Below are 21,649 nucleotides of genomic sequence, written 5' to 3'. Positions count from 1 at the left end.
CCATAGGGGAAATTTGTCTCTAGGGTCTATTCCAATGGAAGACTGGACTAGCCCAGGCGTCAGCGCAGCGCCTCAAATTGAGCTAGGGTGAGGTGACTTGCTCAAGGCCACACCGCGCAGCGGCGAGTGATCGAACTCGGTACCTTTCGGGTATGAAGCAAAGACCGTACCGCTGAGCCACGCTGCCCCCATATGTTGTATATACGATTGAATACAACTTACAATTCACTATCTTTCGGTCCTCGTCGCCTTGAATTGTGACGTGATTTTGTTTTCGTTGTTTTGTTTTTGATTTTTTTTTTTTTTTGTTTTTTTTGTTGTTTTTTCCTTTGTTTTTTTTTATTTGGTATTGTTTTGTTTTTAGTTTGCTTTTAGTTTTGTACGTTTGCCTTGTGGGGTTTTTTTTTTGTTTAGTTTTTTATTTTTTTTTTTTTTTGGGGGGGGGGGGGGTTGTATTTTTGTGGGTTGTATTTTTTGTTTGTTGGTTGTATTTTTTGTTTGTTTTGTATTGCTTCGTTGTTTTGTTGTTTTTTGTTTTTTTTTTTTGTTTTTTGTTGGGTTTTTTTTTTGGTATTGTTTTTGTTTTGTTTTTGTTTTTTTTGGGGGGGGGTATTTGTTTTTTGTTTGTTTGTTTGTTTTTTGTGGTCACTGTCAGTGTATGACTGCGGTTCATCCTATTCAAATAAGCTGTACGTGAATTTATTCGATACAGTTCACGGCACGTATCGCGAGAAGTAAATAAAACGCTAAAATTAATTTTTAAATCGGCTATGTTATCTTAGCTTAATTATTTGGTGTGTTTTTGTTTTTGTTTTTGTTTTGTTTTTTCTTTTCTTTTTTTTTTGTGTGCATTTTTTCTTGTTTAAAACTAAATCTTGCAACGACTGTTGACCTTTTTCTCTCAGATAAGACAGAAACATCGGTGTAATTCACATAGTCGTTAAACACTGGGAGAAAAAAAAAACCCAAAACAAATGACGAAGTAAATTAAGCCTTTCATGCTCGTGTGTTTAAAAAGTTGTTTTGCGGCGCTTGTGGCACTTTTGGGGAACTCCTGTGCCAAAAATAGAAAGAGATTGCGTTATCAGAGTCAGAAATGTTATTGATGGTATACGTATAAGTAAAATGCTCACCAGTTCTGCCCGCCAAACCAATGGAACCATTAGATAGTTCGAAGTGACGTCACTCAGGTCTTTGTTATTGTTTTTTGCCGCGTTTATGAGTAATACTCACTAAACTGTATTAACTAGACTATAAACGATCATGGTTACACACAGTTTTGTGTGTTGCCAATTACACTCCCGGATGGCAATGTTGTGAACTTCTTAGCCAAGTGCATACTATCTATAGACATAAGTGTGTAACCTTAAACGGTTATAGTCTCAGTTGATAGAATGTGGTGAGAACTAATCACCTAATTGGCAGTCCAAAGCAAAACAATTACAAGAGCAGAAAATGTCATCTTCATTACCTGTAATATAGATAGTATGCAGATGACGTCACTCAGGCCTTTGTTATTGTTTTTGCCATCCGCGTTTGTGAGTTGTTCTCACTATACTGTATGAACCAGACTATAAAAGTTCATGGTTACATAGAGTTTGTGTGTTGGTCCGTTATACTTCCGGATGGCAATGTTGTGAACTCCTTGGCCAAGCGCATTCTATCTATAGATAGTTCGAGATGACGTCACTCAGGTCTTTGTTATTGTTTTTTGCCATCCGCGTTTATGAGTAATGCTCACTGAACTGTATTAACCCAACTATAAACGTTCATGGATACACACAGTTTTGTGTGTTGGTCCGTTATACTTCCGGATGGCAATGTTATGAGCCTCTTAGCTAAGCGCATACTATCTATAGACTTTGCCTTTGCATTCAAAAGCACCTGCAAGGTAATATAGAGACAAAGGAGATCTCGTTTAACCAGGCCTCTTTTGGCTACCATTACATCCAAAAGACTATCATTGCATGGCATTTTGGTGATATTGCACGTCCCTATAGATAGTATGCGCTTGGCTAAGAAGCTCATAACATTGCCATCCGAAGTATAACGGACCAACACACAAAACTGTGTGTATCCATGAACGTTTATAGTCGGGTTAATACAGTTCAGTGAGCATTACTCATAAACGTGGATGGCAAAAAACAATAACAACGAGCTGAGTGGCGTCAATTTTGTTCCATCAATAAGTTAACGAAGGCTCCGCGTTGATTGACACTCAAAACAAATAAATAAATAAATCACAATTCCAGGCGACGGTCACTGTTTCGGATTTTGAAATAAAAGAAAAGAAAAACAAATAAGACTTGGGTGCGAAATCTTTGTGAAAAAGACGAGTCCAGTTAGGATCAACCAGCCGGGTGGGGTTCCTGGCCTCCCATAGTGGGCAGGGTGGCACTTACTGTGTCTTCTATCCCCATATTATATCTGTTTTCCAATTTGCTTTCTATCTTTGTCTTGGAATGAGATTACAAAGTTTTGCCTTGGCCCTGGCTGGGAGGGAAACAGTCAAATGCATAGTTATTATTAGTTTTTATAATATTGGGAGATGATATTTTATTTCCTTGTAAATCATCTCTCTGTTATGTATTGTTATATTTGTTGTTTTTAATGTATAATGTAAGCGCATTGTTCTAGTTTGATCCTGTGCTGGTGTCTGGGTGAGACTTTTAAGTATTCTCAAACTAAATACATTGATGTTGTGCTCTTGGAATCTACATCTGTTCCCTATTTGAACCAATTCCCTTTTGTCTTACTTTTTCCTCAAGTCCTTGTAATTCTAGACTCTTTTTACTATCCAATTTTCTTTCTTTTTACTGGCGCTGATATGACCTAAATGTGTTGCAAACGCCGTAAAACCCTTAAAAACAAAAACAAGGATCAATCAGTAACAGAATGACATCTTGGCTTGACCAAAACACTGTCAATTTGGCCAGGAAATATTTCGACAAGTTGCATGGCGCAAATGTAATTATTATTCAAGGTTATTTCAACATACATAATATTATATTTGTATATGCGTGTAGTGGGTCAAAAGATAACATTTCTCGTTTAATTGTTTTTAGTAAATGTACAAAGAAGACTTCGTATTCGTGGCAGAAAAAATATAATTGTTGCATCAAGCGCCGAGATAATTACTCTTTTTAAAACCGGGTCATTCAACCATTAATACTTCGACCATCAAAAGATGTAAAAAGCTAATTTTGGTATCATCTGAAAAATTATAATTTATTGAACGAAGACGATAACGTGGCCGTTTCGGTTTTCCCCTTGATCAACAAAACACGATGAAAGAAATAAACACTAAAGACGAATGAGAAAGTACGCCATTCTCACATTTCTCACATTATTGTCTTTAGTATTTCTTTCTTTCGTTCATCCTGTTTCGTTGATCAATGGGAAACCCGAAACGTTCATATTATAAAATAAAATAAAATTCACTTATTCATTCCATAGGGGAAATTTTTCTTCAGGGAATACTGGAATAACCCAGGCGTAAGCCGCAGTGCAGCGCCGCAAATTACCTGTCTTCGTTCAATATCAATTGAATCTTACATTTCATAACAGATCGTTATTAATTTTCCATCGACCTTCAAGCAGCATCATTTTTATTATTTCATACATACAGCGTGCTTGGAGTATGTACATGAATTACACTTACAACTTCAATGACCTTGGTACACGATCGTGCAAAGCGGCATGAATATTTGTGTGTGTGTGTGTGTGTTTATATTCATATTCATCGATTTTAGATATGTTTATAAGACTATAATATGTGTAAATATTCAAGTATGTATGAATATGCGCGCGCGCGTGTGTGTGTGTGTGTGTGTGTTTGTGTGTGTGTTTGTGTGCGTGTGTGGGGCTGATGTCTCTTACTTTATACGGGTGTCTGTGTATGCGTATGCTTTCATGTGGTTTTGTGTACGGGCTGTACACAAGAAATGTATTTTAAATAACAATGTAAAACGCGATGAGCATGATATAACTCTGAAAATGCGATATACAAGTGTCATGTTTTATTATTATTATTATTATTAGTAGTAGTAGTAGTAGTAGTAGTAGTAGTAGTAGTAGCATCATCATCATCATCATCATCGTCGTCGTCGTCGTCGTCATCATCATCATCATCATCATCATCATCATCATCATCATCATTATTATTATTATTATTATTATTATTAGTAGTAGTAGTAGTAGTAGTAGTAGTAGTAGTAGTTAGATAGTAGTAGTAGTAGTAGAGTAGTATTATTATTATTATATATATTATTAGTAGTAGTAGTAGTAGTAGTAGTAGTAGTAGTAGTAGTAGTAGTAGTAGTAGTAGTAGTAGTAGTAGCAATAGTATTATATATTATTATTATTATTATTATTATTATTATTATTATTATTATTATTATTATCATTATCATCATCATTATTATTATTATTATTATTATTATTATTATTATTATTATTATTATTATTATTATTATTACTATTATTAATATTATTATTATTATTATTTTTTTTATTTCCCAGGCCCCCAATCCTGCAGCCTGAGAAGGAGGGACAGATACGAATCCTCTCATGGAATATTGATGGACTGGATCCTGATAACCTCCAGTCGAGAACCGAGGGTGTCTGCAGCATTTTGAAACAGTGAGTCCTCAATGTACAGAAAGTGATGCCACATTTTTACCATGTCTCTCGCCTTATAATATGTTTTAGTTTTGCCGGGTTTCGAGATCCACTGGAAATCGCTTTGAGCACATTTGTGACCCCTCGTCTCAAAATGGTATTAAGTCGGGATAGACCAGATGCTAATAAGTCTATTTATAGTTAAACCGGTCATAAATATGCAACGTTGGTATTTAACACAGTAAAATATGATATTCCTTCCCCTCTATAAAGAAAATAAACTCAATTAAGTCTGGTATTTCTGGCTACAAATTCCATTTTCAGCATCTTAATCATCCCGACTTAATACAGTTTGGAGACGATGGGTCTTATTTAATTCCCAACATTTTACCATAGTCATAGCCAGTACAAACCACGATTCAAGCCCTAATGATTTTCTCTAATTCTCTGTTAACAATGCGGTACCTACTTATTGTTGCTATTGATCATAGATGACCTGTGCTTCTCTACGTTTAGGTTTAACGGTGATGGTGACGAATTCAGAGTTTTAAAAAAGGACCTTTTATATAGCGCAATATCCACTAAACGTGCTCAAAGCGCTTTACAGAGGGTCCCTAGCCAACAGCAACACTTAACATGTAGAACTAGATATAACATGACGCCTGTTAGGCAATTTTTTTTTCGGACACAGATAATGCTGTTAACGGCCAGGTACTCATTTTACACCTGAGTACGATGAGGGAATGTGATTTAAGAGCGTTTTCCAAGGACTCAACTATGCGCAGAGCGAGGCTCGAACCCAGAACCTTCCGATCCGAAAGCGAGTGTCATTCCACTAGACCACATAGGCGTACAGAGTAAAAACCTAAGTACGTGATTTCATGTGTTGTTGATAGGTAAGCGTATCTATATTGATGGCAGCAGCCTCTTATGGTTCTCACACTACTATGTTATGACGATCGACCCAATCAGCAAAAATCCGGTCCGCATTCGTGCACCGTCGCGAACCCGCCGGGTAGCATCGTCACAACACACCGTTCGACTAGATGCTTTGCCGTCTCAGGTTCTTGCCCACAGCGGGTACATATTGGACAGGTAGAAAGACCCCACCGATGAAGCGCACTTGCCGTGGCGAAAACAAGATCACCAAACAATAGATAAACGTAAAGACTCCTCTCGTTATGTTGGAATTGTCTAATCCTAAATGAGTGTAAGCCTATCGTCTACATATTATAATAGAAATGTAATCGCGTCTTAGGTGCATAAGACTCCGTCTCAAAATTGGTCAAATATCAATGTATCCCATAAATAATTAAGTAAATTCTAATTCCCTGAAACCATGAATCGGATATATCTCCTTAAGATCAGTAGACCAGAAATAACACCGTTTTATCATCAAACACGTCGTCCTTTAAATTTTTTATCCAAAAATGTGTACATCAATGCATGTCTTGAATTTCCTTATGTTTCGAATGATTTCAAAACTGCCGTTGTTTTCCTTTCTTGCAAAATTATTAGTCTTCTTTGGTATGCAGTTTTGTTTTGTTTTCCTTTTTCTGATATATTCACTTATGTTCAACACTTTGAACAGTCCACAGCCTCCAACAGTTTCAGTTTCGTAAGGGGTAAGGTGTGTATGTGCTGGGGGGGGGGGTGATAACTCAGATTTATGGGCACCTATGTGGACCTTTATCAATCCAGGGTGCAATCGAGTGATTGGGTTGCTAGATATGCTAGATCTGGTAGAAAGTACTTTGCGACTGGCATTCTACCTGTCCAAAGGATAACGTGCAATTGGCTACGGTCCTTTAAGGCTATAGAAATGGGAATAAACTCCTGCTGATGAGCCTTGTGGCTTTTATTGGCCTGCTGGGTGGGGTTCACCTCCCATAGTGGGCAGGGAGGCACTTACTGTGTCTTCTATCCCCATATATGTTTTCCAACATGCTTTCTGTCTTTGTCTTGGGATGAGATTTCTTGGTTTTGTCCTGGCCCTGGCCTGATACCCTAGCTGGGAGGGAAACAAATTGATTCAAATGTATAGAGTTTTGGGAGATGAATTTTTTTGTCTTGTAAATCATCTCTCTGTAGTTATGCACATTATTAAGTTTTTATTTACATATTATATATGATTTGTAAACATTTGAGTGTATTATTCTTAGTAGGGACCTGTGCTTGTGACTGGATGAGACTTTTAAGTGATCTCAAACTAAGTACTTTGATAGTGTGCTCTTTGAATCTACATCTGTTCCCTATGTGAACCAATTCCCCTTTGTCTTACCTTTTCTTGGGCGCTTTAATTGTAATTTTAGAACTTATTGCTATCCCATTTTCTTCCTTTTTACTGGCGCTAATAAGACCTTAATGTGTTGCAAGCGCCGTAAAACTCTTAAAAACAAACAAAAACAGTCTTGTGGCTTTGATTCAGCAGACCGCGTTTGGTAAATGATTCACATCGATCATATTCCTCTCTTCATCCACAGAGAGAACCCTGAAGTGATTTTCCTACAAGAGGTTGTGCAGAGATCCCTCGTCATTCTGAAGTCTTCGCTCACCACCAAGTACACTTTCTACATGGGCTATGATAACCCTGCCCTGTTGCCATTAGTATGTTGCCTGGTTTATGTTTGCAATATGTGTATGTTTATGTGATAGGAATTTATTATCATAATCATCGTCATCAACATTATCATCATCATCATCATCATCATCATCATCATCGTCATTATTATTATTATTATTATTATTATTATTATTATTATTATTATTATTATTATTATTATTATTATTATCATCAACCTCATCCTATTCAGCAATCAAATAGTTTACTTTCAAACTATGAAGTAAGAAACATTTCTGCATGTGTTAGATTAAACGAATGTCATCATTATTTTAAAGAAACTTTTTTTCAAACAGCACATGTCTATACCCCTCTGGAATTAGAACCAAAATAATAATGACTGGAAATTTAAACTATTAATGATTGATATATTATACCCTCACAGGGTGCTTATTTCACAGCCATGTTGGTTCGTAAAGATTGTGTTGTTACGGATAATGTCAAGCTGGTTGATTTTCCAAGGACTAAAATGGAAAGAAATTTACTTGTCGTACAGGTAATCGTGTTTTTTGTTGTTTTTTTTTTTAAATCAACTCACACACTTACAGAGTATAAGATACAATAAGTTTAGCTCTGAAATAATGTGACATTTTGGTCCCAGAATCAATCTTGTAATATTTCAAGGTTAACTCACTCAACACTAACACCGACTATATCCGTAGTTATCCCGGGTTACTTTTACCCCATGCCTAAGTATTACATTTTTCTGAGACAAATTATAGGCGTATGCGTAGAATCAAAGCTAGTGTTTTTTTTGTGTTTTTTTTTTTACATGTTAATGGTAGTTGAATAAAACTATCTACGCACATGCTTATTTTTAATACATTTTTCCAGTTTTGAAAATTAGAAAAAATCTCAAGGATTCAGTGAATTAATGTGATATTTAAAAAATATTTTTAAAACGAAATGACCAATCAGGTCCAGCCAATTGTTTTCTTCCATATGAAGAAACTACACATGCATTTTTTCTCATAAATCTACATGTTCTTATTTGAAAGTATGATGACATTTCGGGTTTCCAGTTTGTTAACAATATAGTCAGCACTGTTCATGCGGCGAGGATGTGTTGCACATCGCTCTTTTGTATTTCTATATTTAACCTGGATATACTGTGATCTTCGTGTATGTGGTCTGTGGTATGACACTTGCTTTTGGATCGGAATGTCCTGGGTTTGAGCCTGCCCAGCGCGTAGTTGAGTCCTTGGAAAAGACTGTTTACTCAAATTCTCTCACCGTACTCGGGTGTAAAATGAGTACCTGGCCGTTGACAACGTTGTCTTCGTCTGAAAAAAAATGTAAGATGGGCTAACTGGCGTCATGTCTCGTTCTGCATGTTACATGTTGCTGTTGGTCAGGAACCCATTGTAATGCGCTTTGAGCATGTTTAGTGGAGATTGTGCTATATAAAAGCTCAAAAGCTCAAGTCAAGTATAAAATCATTTGGAAATAGCAAACCTTGGGTGACAAGAGCGATAAAAGAGTTGTTAAATGAGAAGAAGAAAAAACGCATTCATGACTGGTGGCCGAGCGGAAAGGAGAAATGTTCAAAGAAAATTAAATAAAGCCATCCGAGAGAGGAAACAAATATACAAAGAAAATATTGAGAGGAAACTGAAAGGTAATGACATGAAACGTGTCTGGAATAATATCAAAATAGTCACAGGAATGAACGGTGATTAAAAACGCAAAATTAATAATAATGATAATAATAATAATAATAATAATATAATAAAATAATAAATAATTAATAATATAATATAATAATAATATAATAATAATATAATTATAATAATAATAATAATATAATAATAATAATAATAATAATAAATAATCGTTATTGTCCAAATAGGCAATTATTGTTAGGTTACAGCTCTTGTAATAGGCGAAAAAAGTAATTAAAATAGTGGTAATAATGATGATAATAATACTGATAGTAATGATGATAATAATAATAAAAATAATAATAATAATAATAATAATAATAATAATAATAATAATAATAATAATAATAATAATAATAATAATAATGATAATAATAATAATATCATCATAATCATATCATCATCAATATATCATCATCATCATCATCATTTCATCTCATAATAATAATAATGATACTCGAATAGAAAAAGATTAGAGAATAGAAGAGAAGAAATCGTTTATAAGTTATAAAAGAAAAATTTAAGATTTTCAAGATTTACTTATGTAATATTAAAAATTCAAAATCGAGTCCACCTTTACAAGTAAAAGGAGATAACAGATGATTTTTGACACATAAACAAAAGACAATGAATATTTTATTCATTTTTACATCTGAATACGACTTTAAGTATACTTTATTACATGAAATTTGAAGATACTTATTCCTCTAAAAACTATTTACCTATACATACTCAGTGGTACCAACCTTACTTTAAAAATGCGTATTCTGACGAGTGTACTTAATATTAAATTTTTATTTTTAAAAGCATTTTAACAATCATACACTCTTATAGTGTACTTAACCACTTTAATCTGTTTGTTGACCTGAATGTTCATATATAAGGAGTTCAGTATAGTATTATCTGAGTGGGTCATATCAGATTTATAAGTGGATCCTGGAAGTCGATACTATTTATATCGTCTATAAAGAGTAAGTCTATTCATTAATTATGATATTGTTAGTATGGTCTAATTGTCCATCATCTAAATTAGTGCTGATTATACTCTTTGAAGAATTGAACTCATTTTTTTTCAAAATCTTACTCATTTTTGATCTACATTGTACACATTTTCAATGGCCAGGGTTGCAGCACTGGTTTTTTACAGATCTTAATGACATATTTATATCATATTTATTCATTAAATGCATGCATTATTTTACTTTTTATCTACCTGTTTTGCTATGTCAATTTTCCAATCTATTATCAAAATTACTATTTACAACAATCCATTATTATAACTTGATTCTACTTAATGTCCTATTTTATATTTTTGCTTGTACCTGTGTATATTTTATGGATATTTTATTATAGTTGATGCTTTTTTTGTTTAAATAGCTTATCAATTAGTCATGACAGTGTGATAAATCGGTGCATTATAAACGATGTATGTGTTAAATCTTTATGATAATTTCCATTCAGGATCAATAAAGAATATCTTATCTTATCTTATGTTATCTTATCTTATCTTATTTTAAAACATGTAGTATGAAATAATAAAGACTTCTCTAGTTTTTCATTCATCATATTTTGTTGACAAAGGGGAAACCCGAAACATCCACATTATTTGTATTTGTCAATTAAATTGAAGCTTCGATTTCGTTTCCTATTGAAATTTATTTCTTCAAATTAAGAAACAAGGGAGCAGGTACTGGTGTAATGGTAGCACGTCTGGCCGATAATCAGAAGGTCTGTGGTTCGAACCCCAGTCGAGTTAGACTGACTTTTTGGAATGCATTTTTTTTCTATTTTTCTTTCTTGCGTTGTCTGGCACCTTTCATATACACTTGTTCAGATTTTGAAATCTATTTCTTAGATCTTCAAGCAGCAACATTGTCATTTACAAGTGCGATAACTTGAATTTTGTTATTGTTTATCATTTTCATGGAAATACTCTCAAACCAAACTTCAATAAGTTTTGTCCTTACCACGCTATTAAATCTGGTCCATATTTTTATTCGGTGGTCAGACCGCCCAATTTGCACACATCTTTTTAAGAGTTCCATTGGTTCCGCTCAATGTTTTAAATACAGACATTAAGTTCAATTTCCGGGTTATAAGGTCATTCTAGTGGCATTATCCATGATCAAAATGCCTGCTCCTGGGTGGGGTGGTTGACCTCCCTATGTGGTCAGGAGGCACTACTGTGTCTTCTATCCCCTAATCTGTTTTCCAACTTCTTTCTGTCTTTGTCTTGGAATGAATTACTTGGTTTGGTCTTACCTGCGGATAACTGCTGAGAGGAAGTAAATGTATAGTTAGTTTTGAGGTATATTGTATTCCTTGTAAATCGTCTCTCTGTTATGCAGCTGTATTATCTTTGTTACATATTATAAAGATTTGAAACATTTTAGTGTATTTCTCTTAGTGGGAAACTGTGCTTGTTCTGGATGAACTTTTAGGATCTCAACTAAGTACTTGTATGTTCTTTGAATCTATAGTTTTTCTATTTGAACCAATTCTCCTTTCTCTTTTCTTGGGTGCCTTAATTGTAATTCTAGAACTGTTTACGACCTCTTTTTCTTCCTTTTTACTGACCTTAATGTGTTTGCAAGCGCCGTAAAAGCCTTAAGAACAAAAACAAAAATTTGGTCCATATCTTTATTCGGTGGTCAGACCTGTGAATATCGTGCACACAGTCTTATTTTGATATATTGCATTGGTTCCGCTCAAATTTTAAAAAATAAACATTGAGTTCAATTTCCAGGTTTTAAGGTCATCCTACTGACATAATCCATGATCGAAGTGCCTGCTTCTGAGTGGGGTGGTTGACCTCCCATAGTGGGCATGGGAGGACTTATGTGTCTTTGTCCCCATATATTTTCCAACATGCTTTCTGTCTTTGCTTTGGATGAGATTTCTTGGTTTTGTCCTGGCCCTGGCCTGATACCCTAGCTGGGAGGGAAACATCATGGTAGTACATTTATTAAGGGCATTCCATCGAAGTCTCATGGTGCTTTTATATTATAACTCATTAAAATTGTTATTTAAGACTTTTTTATTTTTACACACTTATAACATCTGTACTGCCTTAAGCTAGGTACTTTTTCAAACCTCTGTCAAATGGGGTAATGTGTGTAAAATGTCTTGGCCAAGTACACTTTGCCAGGTTCAAAATGTTGCATTAAATCCCTGATAATGCTCAAGTTAATATTTTTTGTCTTTTCCCTCAGTGTCGTATCAAGTCAATTCCAGTCACACTAATGACTTCTCACCTAGAAAGTACTGCTGAATACAGAGAGGAAAGGCAGAGACAGCTGAGAATTGCGTTCAATGAGATGGAGAAAAGCCGTGAGGTCATGACTACAATATTTGGAGGAGACCTCAATCTGAGAGATAAAGAGGTATAGTTCATTGTGACAAACAAATATTCCCACACAGCACCATTCAAAATTCAAATCTCTCTTTTCGTCTTCCAGTCTATAGAATTACTCTCTGTCCCCACCACAATTCGCGGATGGAGTAAACTCAACACGATAACTAGGCAAGCATCCGGCAGCGAGGGCGTCTCTTCTCCTTCATATAACAGTGATGATAATCTTCCATGGATCTGCGGAATTCTGGGAATTTTGGATTTTTTTTTGTAAATGTTCCGCTGTTTTTGCAGTGTCACACATTATTCTATGAAAAGTGCTCAGGTGGCTCCACGGTAGATGGATGGAAAAATCACCATCATGTCTTGTATCAAATTTTGACACCTGTGCTCATTTGCATGAATTTTGGTGACACTCGCATTTTTATGACGTCAGCCCAGACATTGTGACACCAAATGTCAAAAGTGACACAAGACCAGTGAATAGATGTTGGGTTGGGGATTGGGCCCAAAAAAAAAAAAAAAGAAAATCAATCCATAAATCTCTCCTCCCCCCCCCCCCCTCCCTCTCTCTCTCTCTCTCTCTCTCTCTCTCTCTCTCTCTCTCTCTCTCTCTCTCTCTCTCTCCTCTCTCTTCTCTCTCTCTCTCCTCTCTCCTCTTCTCTCTCTCTCTCGTCTCTCTCTCTCTTCTCTCTCTCTCCTCTCTCTCTCTCTCTCTCTCTCTCTCTCTCTCTCTCTCTCTCTCTCTCTCTCTCTCTCTCCCCTCTCTCTCTCTCTGACAAAGGTATTGTAGTAAGCTTTGTAAAGTTAAAAACAAATACTTCCTAGCTTTGGGCCAACAATTTATCATCTCTTGATGTAGATAGTGGTATAATTAATATTGTGAGCCTTTAAAATTATTTTCGGGAAAGGACAATTCATTAAATTCTTACAAAAGAAGTGTATACTATATAACAGTTTGTAACTATCATTTTGTATATGTAGTTTTTTGCATTTTGGCTTGAGTTTGCCTGATGGACCGATACATTTTCCTCCTTTTTGACAAATTGCCATTAACATCACAGATATAAACTCCCATCCTCCTCCTTTGTTCTTGGAGCAGAAGTGATTGCAAAATGTTGTGAAAAATAAGATTTCCTTATACCACCATGTTTTAGAACTAAGCAAAAAGACAGTATATAACAATTGACGACTATATCTATAGTAATTTTTTATAGTGAATTTAATACATTAATGCTGAAATAATGCTGAAAACTTATATAGCGCTATAACTCCGGTACACCAGACTCTAAGCTCATTCTATCTATTCCGTGAACTTTATGAAGTTATGTTGTGGGGCAGGTTAGTGAATATTCCTTTCTATAATGGCAATATCTGGTATTATCTGAATTCACTGCTGAATAAAAAACTTCATTCATTCTTTGAAAAGGAATATTAAGTGAACTTCAATTTTAGAATTAATCCCTATAATACTTTTGACTCCGGGTCCTAATAGCTCAGTTGGTAGAGCACTCACTTCACATGCAAAAGGACCGAGATCGATTCTGAGTGAAGTGGAGATTTTTTTTTCTGACGCCCTGTCCACCCAGCAGTCCTTTGCTATAGACTAGTACTCCATCCAAAGGGTAGCGAGCAATTGCTATTGGGATAAACTGTGGATCCATGGGCCTAATGGCTCGGAAGGACTACTTTTTTTATACCTTTAATTACAGAACAAAACTTCTTCAGCATAACGATGTAATGGGCATAAATTCCAACAACTCATTCACCATGGTGTAATACTAGATTGATTTGGTGAAACGCACACAGAGTTTAAAATAATCCCAAAATGCAGACGTTGATCTTAAGAGTGTCAACTTAATGTGGATCCCCCTGTGCATTTTCCTTTTGATGTTAATTCCTTTCTTTTTGTTTCTTATAGTTGACAGGGATATCTTCGAAGCCTCATGGGATATACGATGTTTGGGAAAGTACAGGAAAAAGACCAGAAGCTAAATTCACTTGGGATCTCTCGATTAATGACAACAAACAGCTCCATTTAAAATTCCAGCCTCGTTGCCGCTTTGACAGAATTTTCGTCGCCCACCCTAAGGAAAACAACAATGACAAGGTCAAGGTCAGATTGAAGCCTGTCTACTTTGAACTAGTTGGGATTCAACGCCTCTCTTCCTGCCGTCGGTTTCCCAGCGATCATTGGGGCATTTTGTCTCATTTCCATTTGAATGGTTAAAGTGTCTGCATTCCAAAAGAAAAAAAAAAATACAAAACAAATTAATGTTTTGTTTATATTCATTTGTAACCCATCGCTTCAATACAGTATTATATCCAGGTGAACTTATGGCTAGAAATTAAATTTGAGTTTAATTGATATTCCTTTAGTCATTGAAGAAATTGAAAAGTAACGTGGATGCCATGAAAAATGTGCTAAGAAAATGAAGGAAATAGTTTGGGAATTCTGGCATTATTTGTTGAACCCGTGAATTTCTCGAATGCGTGTCTACAAACGCATGTTTCACTGTACATCCCCTATCCTCACCCTTGAAGTGGATTTAAATAAGTTGTGTCCGTGTAATGAGGATTCTAAATGTTTACATTGTTTTTCTGTTAATCAAAATGGTCTTGCTGGGTGGGGTCTTTTGACCTTCCATGGTGGGCAGGAGCTCACTTGCTTTGTCTTATATATATATATATATATATATATATATATATATATATATATATATATATATATATATATATATATATATAGTATTTCATTTCAAATACACTTTGTGATCCATTGACAAATGATGCAAAAAATTGACAATTGAGGAGCGAGAGAGAGCTATTGGACATCTTCAAGTTGGCCTTAAAATGTAGCTACACTGTTTAATTGTTCACGAAAAAACTCTCTATTTGATAATGAAACATTACTATCAAGATAGTATTGTCAAGGATAGGCCTAGATCAGATCATCCTTGGAAATGTCTGACGAGATTGACCGTGAAATAGTTAACATCCACGAGCGGCCCGTTTCATACCTCATCGAGGATGTCAAGTGATTAAGATGTTAGCAGAAGTACTGTTACTAGGAGATTGTATGAATTAGGGATCAGAGCCTGTATGCCTGCCATCAGGCCACGAAACAGAATCGAACACTTTCGGTGGGCTAGGGAGCATCTTCGATATAATTACCAACATTGTACAAATGTGTTGTTTAGTGATGAACTGTCATTTTATGTTGATTCAAAGAAGAAAGGTACTTTTTTCTACATGAAAAATGTGCAAAGCTACCACTCCTCAATGATCAAAAAAGTTGCAAACTGGGGATATGGGAGTGTGATTATGTGTGGGGTGGGATAATAAAGGAACAAAAGACACCCATCATCCGAAAGGCTAGATTCAGTAGGGATACCGAATTTGATTCCTTTCAATGCGGACCACCCAGAAACAATTTTTATGCTTGACAATGCTCCACCACATCATTCTCGTGTCATAGTATTGACTGTAAAGTAAGGCACATTCAATTACTATTTAAAATTACCTAGTCTGTTTTGTTTTTTTCATTCTTAATCGTTGCATTTTTCATTTTTCACCTTGTGTTCTTCGAATCCAATATTTGAGCAAAATATAAATAAAAAGTATACCATATTAGGCATCAAAATATTCAGCTAAATTTTTGAATCAGATGATAGCAGTATTGTCGTGATGCATCCTTAAATTTGTATTGGAACCCTGTTTTTAAAAAACGAAACATTGCTCTTGAATAAAGCCTTCATACATTGGGATTTTTTCTTTTAATTAAAGGAAAAAAGCGTCCCCTCACTCAGGTATTATAATCGGTCATTTGATGTTTGGGAATCTCTATCTCACCATCCGCTCTATTGCTAAAATTAAAAATAATATTATTGATAATGATAAATTTAGTGAAGACTTATCAATCAACTGAGAGTTGACCCTCAGTTGATTGATAAGTCTTCACTAAATTTATCATTATCAATAATATTATTTTTAATTTTAGCAATAGAGCGGATGGTGAGATAGAGATTCCCAAACGTCAAATGACCGATTATAATACCTGAGTGAGGGGACGCTTTTTTCCTTTAATTAAAAGAAAAAATCCCAATGTATGAAGGCTTTATTCAAGAGCAATGTTTCGTTTTAAAAAACAGGGTTCCAATACAAATGTGACCCCTCGCCTCAAAACGGTATTATGTCGGAATGATTAAGATGCTGAAAATGGAGTTTATGGCTGGAAATATCCAACTTGCAGTGAATTTGTATGTTTTATTGAAGAGTGTCACAGTAAAGGTTGTTCACAATTATCTTATTAAATTTTATTTTATTAAGAACTGAATTCATCTCACTCCAGTTATATTTCGGTAGGCTTAGATAAACTTTACCTTCTAATATTAGATCGTCTTTCCTTTTATAGCCTTCCCTCGAATTAATTTCTAATTAGTGAATACTTTTCGTTCTACATTCTGTCACGTAGCCACTTATTATAAAAGCTGATAGGTCTAACATTCGACACTCACTTTCTCTCCACAATCTATGCCGGACGGCCAGTCGCTCTATTCCTATATATATACTGGAAGATTTTTATCTTTTTGGACTTTGTAGATATTATATCTACACCATTAAGACGCCGGAGCTTTTAACTTTGATTGTATAATCTTCAAGGATCAAACCCAAGCCCGCTGTACTACACTATAACCTCTTACCAATTGCCTGGAAGTGGAATTTTACGAGTCCAATCCCGTTATCAGAGGAATAGATCATCCAAGCCCATCAACTGCCTGGAAACGTAAACTTACGAACCTGAGATATTATCATAAGTTACGTAAAATATTCATATCTCTATTTGTAACTGCCACGATCACTGTTTATCTCTTTTAATTAAATTTCATCATTATTTTTATTTCATTGTAAACAAATCGTTAATTGTTTTTCATTTATAGTAACTAGTAAATTCTGGGGCCTCATTCTACATATATCTTTATGCATAGTCGAGTAGCTCTTTACTCACTTGAGACCATGACATTTTGGAGGGGACACATATAAAGAATTGAATTTATTTAGTTACTTATATCTATTTCATCTAACTTTAAAGTTTAAATTGTAAAACTCTTAATTGCCCCACTTGATCATATTTTAATTGAACTCCCTATTTACAGGATTAATTTTTTTTCTTTTTCATTTCTTCATTTAAATGGAATAGCAATTTATCCATTCATTCTTTCATTCAAATTGAATAGCATTTTATTGATTCATTCCTTCATTCATTTATTCATTTATAAATTATTCATTCATTCATTGTTCATTCATTTATTCATTCATTCATTCATTCATCCATTCATTCGTTTATTCACTCATTTATCCAATCATTCATACATTTATTCCTCCCTTCATTCTTTCATTCATACATTATCCATTCATTCATTCATCTATTCACTCAGTTTTTCATTCATTCATTCATTCCTTGTCCACTTTGTTATTATATCACTCATTTCATTTTGTTGTTTGCCTCATTCATGAATTGTTTTCAATATGTTTACATTCCATAACGATTCATTCACCTATCATCCAATCACTCAGTGTTGTGAACACATTTTGTAACTATTGTAAATCTTACGATATTTTATTGTTTTGTATTTCAGACATCACTGTTAAACACTCTTCAATGCCTAATTACAATTGTTGAACAACCATTGAACAAGAGAGAGGTCCCAGCCACGAACTGAGTTGGTAGATATATCCTTCATTATTCTCTTTTAAATGAGTTGGGTATCACATAGTAACTATAGATATCTTGATTTGTTTTGCATAGTGATTTGTTTTAAATACATTTTTGGCATATTACTGTTACCGTAAACCACTTATATATTATGTTCTGAAAAGTGAGTCTTTAAAAACTAAATAATAATAAAAGGAGTCTACTAGCCGTCGTGTTATATTTAGTGATAGATAACTTGGGATTATTTTGGCATCCTATTATTGTTATCACACTCTAGTATATTAGCGTCATTGCGAATAATTGTACACAAACTAACGACGAGTCACACACATTGGTGATACATTTTTCGTAGTAACATAGTTTAGAGTACACGCGATTGACACATTGTTATTGACACAAGTCATAATAACTCCGCATTGTATTGACACATTGCTTTATAAGATATAACGATAAAAAGCATCAAATTCAACATACATAATAAGTTGAAATAAGAGAGAGAGAGAGAGAGATTTCTTAAAATAGAACAGTTCATTCCAGTAAGTGTAAATAAATAAAACAGTCAGTAACAGTATCCTGTCAATATAATATATATAAAATATCGTAACTAATTTATTGCAACATAGAAGCATATAAAAGATACTTAAGTCTCGCAAAGGACTTAGAAATACCCCAGGAAAGAATATTTTCATGGTGCGAAGAGAAAGTAAAAGAAGAAAAAGAACATGAAGAAAGAATTCGTAGAGAAGAAAATGAAGAAAGAATACGTAGAGAAGAACGAGAAGAAAGAGTCCAAGAAAGGGAACTAAAAAGACAAATAGCTTTAGCAGAAGAAGAAACCAAAAGGACCCAAATGATGCTGGAAATTGAAAAAACAAAAACCGGTCATGAAAGAAAACATAATAATAGTGATGAATTTTTCGTGAAACTTCCACGCATGCCAACATACGATGAACGCTCAGACTGTCTAGAATCCTTCTTACACCGATTCGAAGTTCAGGCTAAAGGTTATCGTTGGCCAGAAAGCAAATGGGCCACAGCCTTGATTAACTGCTTATCCGGAGAACCGCTAAAAGTTTTCTATACCTTAACAACTGAAGATGCAGATGATTATGGTAAAATTAAAGACGCTCTACTAAAAAGATTTAGATTAACGGAAGATGGTTACCAGGAAAGGTTTCACACTGCAAAACCGGAAAGTGGAGAAGACTTTAATACATTCGTGAACCGAATTACTCAATTTCTAAATCGGTGGCTTGAGTTGGCAAACGTAAAACAAGACGACTTTGCAGGCCTTTACTATCTCACGCTGAAGAATCGAATCTATCAAGCTTGCAACCCAGATTTAGTCGCATTCTTTAAAGAGAGAAAGCCAGAAAACTTGGACAAATTAAAAATCTACGCAGAAAACTTTAACAGCGCACATCCATTGACACCCCTTAGCAGAACATTGAAGGAACCATACTACGCTGCCGCTGCTCAGAGTCCAGGTACACCTAAAGTTCAGTACTCAAATAGAACGAGCCGATCAATCACTCGGAACACGCAAGTGAAACAGGATGATCATAGTAACAAACCATGGAACAAACAGTTCAATAGAGACCATAGCCGACCCTATCAAAACAAAACAAGAAATAGCACTGACAATAATACTGAGTATAAGAAAACCAACAAACCTATAATTAAATGTCAATATTGTGGAATGAAAGGCCACACAGCAGACAAATGTTACAAAATCGTGGGATATCCAAAAGAAACTGCAAATGCATCACTCCAAACAAGTGTAAACAATCAGACACGAGTAATGTCAGGAGAAAATATAAATGTGTATTGCGTGAAAGGTATGTCACTTTTAACACAAACTCACAAATCAGGATCGCTATTTTTTGGTGAAGGCAAAGCTAATGGAACTGATTGCAAAATATTGAGAGACACAGGATGCAGTACAGTAGGAATAAAAGCATCTTTGATCAATGACGAAGACAAAACTGGAAAAACGGTACAATGCATCACATTCAGTGGCACAGTCGAAACCTTTGAAACAGCTAATGTGTACATAGAAACTCCATACTATACAGGAATAGTGGAATGCTGTATACTTCCCAACCCCGTCGCTGATGTTATTGTTGGCAATATAAAAGGTCTTAAAGACAACCCAAAAGATGTAAAAGAATGGTCATTAACCCAAGAAACAGCTTGTCTAGCAGAAACAAGAAAGATGACTAAGACAACAGAGAAGCCAATGACTATTTCTCTTGAACCACAACAATTTGACAGGAACATGTTCATTGAAGAACAGAAAAAGGACCCGACTTTAACTTCATATTTCAATATCGCAAACAAAGGGACGAAATCAAAAGTTGAATACATCATTGAAAAAGATATTCTGTTCAGGTTACATAGGAAAAGAAACAAAATAGCTAAACAACTGGTCACGCCGAGTATTTACAGAAACAAAATCCTTGGAATAGCGCACGATTCAATAACTTCTGGACATCTTGGGAGCTCTTCCACATTGAAGAGAATATCCGAGAATTTCACATGGCCTGTAATTACTAAAGACGTCCGAGAATATGTGAAATCTTGTGACACATGCCAAAGAAGAGTCGCAAAAGGCAGAATACCGAGATTGCCATTAGAGACAACCCCAGTTATTGAAAAAGTTTTTCAAAAAGTTGCAATTGACATTATAGGCCCTTTAACAAAATCAGATAGAAACCATACACACATACTAACACTAGTCGATTACGCAACCAGGTGGCCAGAAGCGATAGCATTGAAATCAACTACATCGGATCACATAGCTGAAGCATTGATGACAATTTTTACTAGAATAGGCATACCAAATGAGATACTGTCGGACAATGGACCCCAATTTACATCACATATGATGCATGAAACCATGAAACTCATGGGAATCCAACACTCATTCACAACCCCCTACCACCCCCAAGCAAATGGTCTTTGTGAAAGATTTAATGGCACTCTAAAGAATATGTTAAGAAAAGTGTCAGCAGAAAAACCAGATGATTGGGACAGATACTTACCAGCAATCCTATTTGCATATAGAGAAATACCCCAAGAATCTACAGGCTACTCCCCATTTGAGTTGATGTATGGACGATCACCTCGCGGCCCGATCAATGTAGTAGCCGATATTTGTAAAGGAAATGAGGAGGACAATAACGAAATTATGTTTGCTTACGAATATGTAAGAAACCTGAAAGACAGAATAGAGGACACGTGTAAGCTAGCACAGGAATCCGTCACTAAAAAAGCAGAGAAATACAAGGAATACTCCGATCGAAAAAGCAAATCAAGAAAATTTGAGATTGGTGACAAAGTACTAATACTCTTACCCGATGACTCGAATAAACTTTTAGCTACATGGAAAGGACCATTCAAAATAACAGCAGTAAAATCTAATGTTAATTACGAGATTAAAATTAACAACACAACAAAGACATTCCATGCAAATATGCTAAAAAAATATTTTGATAGAGACACAGTGTCGCAACCTATGTTTACTAATATCGAAGCTTCAAATGCAGGATTAGTCATACCGTTGGTCATGGGACACAGACACCCGAGACAGAAAAACAAACAAAAATCGCACAATTGCAACCACCTAAGACAAAAAAAGAAGTACGCAAAGTACTTGGGCTCCTAAACTTTTACTGGAA

The 21,649-nt window shown here is 35.1% G+C and overlaps 1 protein-coding gene across 2 annotated transcripts in view; it reads left to right on the top strand.

The window, feature by feature from the left end:
* The window catches only part of LOC144976838 (tyrosyl-DNA phosphodiesterase 2-like), a 64,940-nt gene extending 50,033 nt beyond the window's left edge, over nt 1–14,907 (top strand). For both annotated transcript variants that reach the window (XM_078921341.1, XM_078921342.1), the window contains exons 4-8: nt 4,522–4,641; nt 7,104–7,227; nt 7,626–7,736; nt 12,114–12,284; nt 14,175–14,907. In XM_078921341.1, coding sequence (XP_078777467.1) covers nt 4,522–4,641; nt 7,104–7,227; nt 7,626–7,736; nt 12,114–12,284; nt 14,175–14,483 — 835 coding nt within the window. In that variant the 3' untranslated portion in view covers nt 14,484–14,907. The remainder of the gene's footprint in view (nt 1–4,521; nt 4,642–7,103; nt 7,228–7,625; nt 7,737–12,113; nt 12,285–14,174) is intronic.
* Nucleotides 14,908–21,649: the final 6,742 nt, after the last annotated feature.

The sequence above is a fragment of the Berghia stephanieae genome, chromosome 7, assembly GCF_034508935.2.
Source record: "Berghia stephanieae isolate SIO BIC M18660-M18661 chromosome 7, UCSD_Bste_1.3, whole genome shotgun sequence".
In the NCBI taxonomy this organism is placed as follows: domain Eukaryota; kingdom Metazoa; phylum Mollusca; class Gastropoda; order Nudibranchia; family Aeolidiidae; genus Berghia; species Berghia stephanieae.
Note: the sequence above shows the minus strand (reverse complement) of the source record. Positions and strands in the feature narration are given on the sequence as shown.